This window comes from Pterocles gutturalis, unplaced genomic scaffold (genome assembly GCF_000699245.1).
Source record: "Pterocles gutturalis isolate BGI_N339 unplaced genomic scaffold, ASM69924v1 scaffold39215, whole genome shotgun sequence".
NCBI lineage: Eukaryota > Metazoa > Chordata > Aves > Pterocliformes > Pteroclidae > Pterocles > Pterocles gutturalis.
Window position 1 is genome coordinate 897 of NW_010142172.1, and position 4,010 is coordinate 4,906.

Below are 4,010 nucleotides of genomic sequence, written 5' to 3' on the forward strand. Positions count from 1 at the left end.
CAGGCCGGCCATGAGAAGAGATGACCCGTTTTCTCTGTCTAAAGCCCAAGCTACCCTGCGCCTCCCGGGGAGCGCTCACCATGAGCGGGTGCAGAGTGATCTGGAGAACTCAACTCTCTGTCTTGGGGACGACAACGGAGAGAGAAGACCCTCTTCATTCAAGCTGCTTTGGGAAGGGGAGTTGTTCCCTCCCTGCTGGAGGGATGGCCACGTACATCTGGATAACTCCTGGCCAACTATGACTTGTGTCCCTCAAAGGCAGGATAACTCTTGGCCAACCATTAGTTGAGTCCCTGTCAAAGGTAACGTTCTCCACTGCCCTATGCCCCATTCTGTGAATAGACCGTGGTGTCCAGCAGCCACAGTCTCAGGGAAGGGGAGTTGTTCCCTCCCTGCTGGAGGGATGGCCACGTACATCTGGATAACTCCTGGCCAACTATGACTTGTGTCCCTCAAAGGCAGGATAACTCTTGGCCAACCATTAGTTGAGTCCCTGTCAAAGGTAACGTTCTCCACTGCCCTATGCCCCATTCTGTGAATAGACCGTGGTGTCCAGCAGCCACAGTCTCAGTCAATAATCAACAGCATTTCTCTTGGGGTGGTATCTCTGGGCTGTTTTTACAAAGGGTCTGAGGTGTCTGTGGCTGCCGGCCACGTAGTGATACCTTCAAACAAAAATTTAATTGCACAAGTCTAGGAGGAGATTCTGAAAATTCTTTATAAGTGTTTATGTTCACACGTAGGTCTTTTGAATGACTCTAAATTCATGTTCACTATTGTTTTAAATCTTTTGAAGGGGTGTAATTTATATTTTCTCTGTCACTTTTTGATTACTTGTGCTGGATGTTATCTAGAGAAAATGTGAAAAGTTATTGCACGTTTCACTCATGAACATAAATATGTATTTGATTGATAATATCCAGACAGACAATACCTTCAGAATGCCTTTTAAATGGTATTTACAACCCTCAATCTCCTTTTAACCAGCACCTACAATCTAGTTTCTTCAGAACACTGCACATCAGTGTTATGGCATTGTTTCTATCACAATCTGGAACCTTATGAGGAATTATTTCAAATTTCATTTACATGAAATCCAAAAATGGGCTTCTTTATTTCAGAGACGTCCTGCAGAAGACATTCCTAAAGTACATTCCCTTCCCAACAGAATATTGGAAATCAAGAGGATATACTATGCCTTAGAATTTCCAATTTCTCCATTTCTCAAGATGTTTTTCCGCTTGAGTTGTCTCATCTTTGGCAATAACCAGGTAAACAAGATGTCGGGAGCGTTCGTCAGAGCAGTAGGAACCTCTCCCCACCTCGAACTGTTCATCTGTCATTCCGTTCCTGTAGTGCTTGTCTGTCTGTCCCCAGTCATCCCCAACGAAGTGGCTGCCTGCGCGTGCCTTTGTTCTTCCACAGCTCATCACTCCCCGTCGCCCTCCGAAGAGCACAGCGAAGGAGTGCGGCGATTCCTGTCTTGTTCGCTCTGCTCCAGCGCCACCCGAGGAACCAGTTAGTTGTCACAGACTTGGGGAGATACAGTTGGAGAGAATTTAATCCACAGGGAGAAGACACTCCCATCCCAAGTGACTCTGCGTGCTCTCCAAGGAGATGCAATTCCTTTCTAGGAGCAGAATATGCTGAGTCGCTTCAAACCTTGGTGTCATGAGTTCTCGTTCAAGATTGGGAAACTTCTTCCAAAATGCCAAAGGCAATTTTACCTATAAAAAGGGGATTTAGGGTGTGTTTAAGGAATTGTGAAAGCTGTGTCATAGCTGGGATTTCATAAAAACTTCTCCTCTCAGTGGAGATTTGATTTGAAAGATTTATATCTGGAATTACTTGGAATCATTAATGAAGGCTGGAAATCTAATGAGGGGCTGCAGGTAAGTGTGTTATCGTAAAATTATCATATGATTTCCAAGATCTCATAAAGATAGGAGAGTCCACTTAGTCACTGAGACCTGTGTCAATGTCCTCGTTCTTTTACTCCCTTGTGCATTGCAGGGTGTGTTTCTAGGCAGCCCCAAATATGGTAAAGCTCAACTGGGAATCTGTCAACAGCACCGTGCTGATGAAGACAGTAAACTGGTTCCCACCTTCACTCCCATGCCATCCCAGCCCACCTCCAGAAGTGGATAAAAGGGAATTCTTGAAGCTGGGGAGCCAGAGAAGGCTGTGCACACTTCTCTCTGCATTCACCCCTTGTCAGCACAGCTCCGTTGGTCTTTCTGCTCGTCTTGATTTTGACTCTGCTCGGAAGAAGCAGCCATGTCTCGGCAGTCGACCTGCAGAAGCTTTGGAGGCGGGAGTAGAAGGGGCTACAGCTCTTGCTCTGCCATCGGTGGTGGCTTTGGAGGAGGTGGAGGCAGAAGCAGGATCAGTTACAGTTCATACTCCTCATCCAGGGGAGGTGGAGGAGGTGGATACGGTGGAGGGTTTAGCAGCAGGAGCCTCCATAACATAGGTGGCAGCAGAGGGATTACCGTGGGTGGATGCTACGGTGGTGGAGGATACGGAGGCAGAATGGGTGGCTTTGGTGGAGGAATGGGCGGCTTTGGCGGAGGAATGGGTGGCGGAGGAATGGGTGGTGGTGGAATGGGTGGCTTTGGTGGAGGAATGGGTGGCAGAGGAATGGGTGGCTTTGGTGGAGGAATGGGTGGCGGGGGAATGGGTGGCGGAGGAATGGGCATTGGTGGCCCTGGCTTCCCTGGAGGCATCCAACCGGTGCAAGTTGACCCAAGCCTCCTGCGGCCGGTCCATGTTGAGATTGACCCCCAGATCCAGCAAGTGAAAAACCAGGAGAAGGAGCAAATTAAGAATCTTAACAATCAGTTTGCCTCCTTCATTGACAAGGTGAGAATTTAGGACTGTGCTTGTTTGGAGGTGGGTATTTTAAAACGGGTTTCCTGCGATGTGGAAAGGGAATTTTTTCTTGCCAACAAGAACTTGTTAAAGTTTGCAAGACCGATGCCTTCGTAGCAAGTTATTATTAAGATCTTATTGAGCAATACCGAACAATAGACAAGGTTTTCATGCTAATGAAAGATTAAAGAGAACATCTGCAGGACGTTCGGTGGATTCTCTTGCCTAGTCGTCTCTTCAGCCTAATTTACAGTGATTCAGGGTAAAGTCATCATCATATATTCAGTTGACCTAAGAGTTCTCATTACTGAGCTTTTCTTTTGATGAAACTTTCTTCTCAAGGAAATGATTCTACAAGCTTAAGAGTGTTAAACACCTTTCCAACACTCTTGGATTAACTTAATTTCAAACAGAAATCAAAGGAAAACAGAATCCCTTGTAAGAGAATTTATGTGCAGTTAGATGAAAAGAGACATTGTTTACTTGACTTCACTACTGCACTGATGATAGCAACATCCAAAACTGATGCGATGGAAAAGAGAGATGCTGGTTTCTATTACCAACATCTTTTTCTCCCAAAGCGAGAAGTTCAGAATGACTCAAAATTTAATAACGCTTCTCATGCACTTTCGGAGCCTGGATGTTTGAATGAGCCATAGCTGGGCACTTGGGAGATGATTCCCTTGGCCTCTCAAATGAGCAGGAGGTTTGACTAGTGCGACATCTCCCCTGGTGAACATCTCTCACATTCCTTTGGGGGCTTTCAGGTCCGCTTCCTGGAGCAACAGAACAAGGTCCTCTCCACCAAGTGGGAGCTCCTCCAACAGCAAGGGCCTTCAGGACCAAGGAAGAACCTCGATGTCATCTTCGAAAATTACATCCAGAACCTGAGGAGGAAGCTGGAATCAATCTTGTCCCAGAGGGAGCAGCTGGAGTCAGAGCTGCAGAACATGCGGCAGTATGTGGAGGAGTACAAGACCAAGTAAGTGCAGGGATGGGCGAAGGAAGAAGTGAGCACCCAGACAGGAGAGCTGGGCCAGCCGGGGCATTTCCACAGTGTCTTCCCTCTGAGGCCAGCCGGTTCCACAGTGTCTTCCCTCTGAAGATATGGGACCAAGGTGGCCATGGAGGGAAGGGGG

The 4,010-nt window shown here is 47.2% G+C and overlaps 1 protein-coding gene across 1 annotated transcript; it reads left to right on the top strand.

Annotated features, from left to right (window-relative positions):
- The first annotated feature begins 2,277 nt into the window (after positions 1-2,277).
- On the top strand, positions 2,278-3,857 carry LOC104469683 (keratin, type II cytoskeletal 3-like). The gene is made up of 2 exons (XM_010084282.1): positions 2,278-2,862; positions 3,639-3,857. Exons 1-2 carry the CDS (start codon positions 2,278-2,280, stop codon positions 3,855-3,857), a joined length of 804 nt encoding a protein of 267 aa, XP_010082584.1.
- The last annotated feature ends 153 nt before the right edge of the window (positions 3,858-4,010 follow it).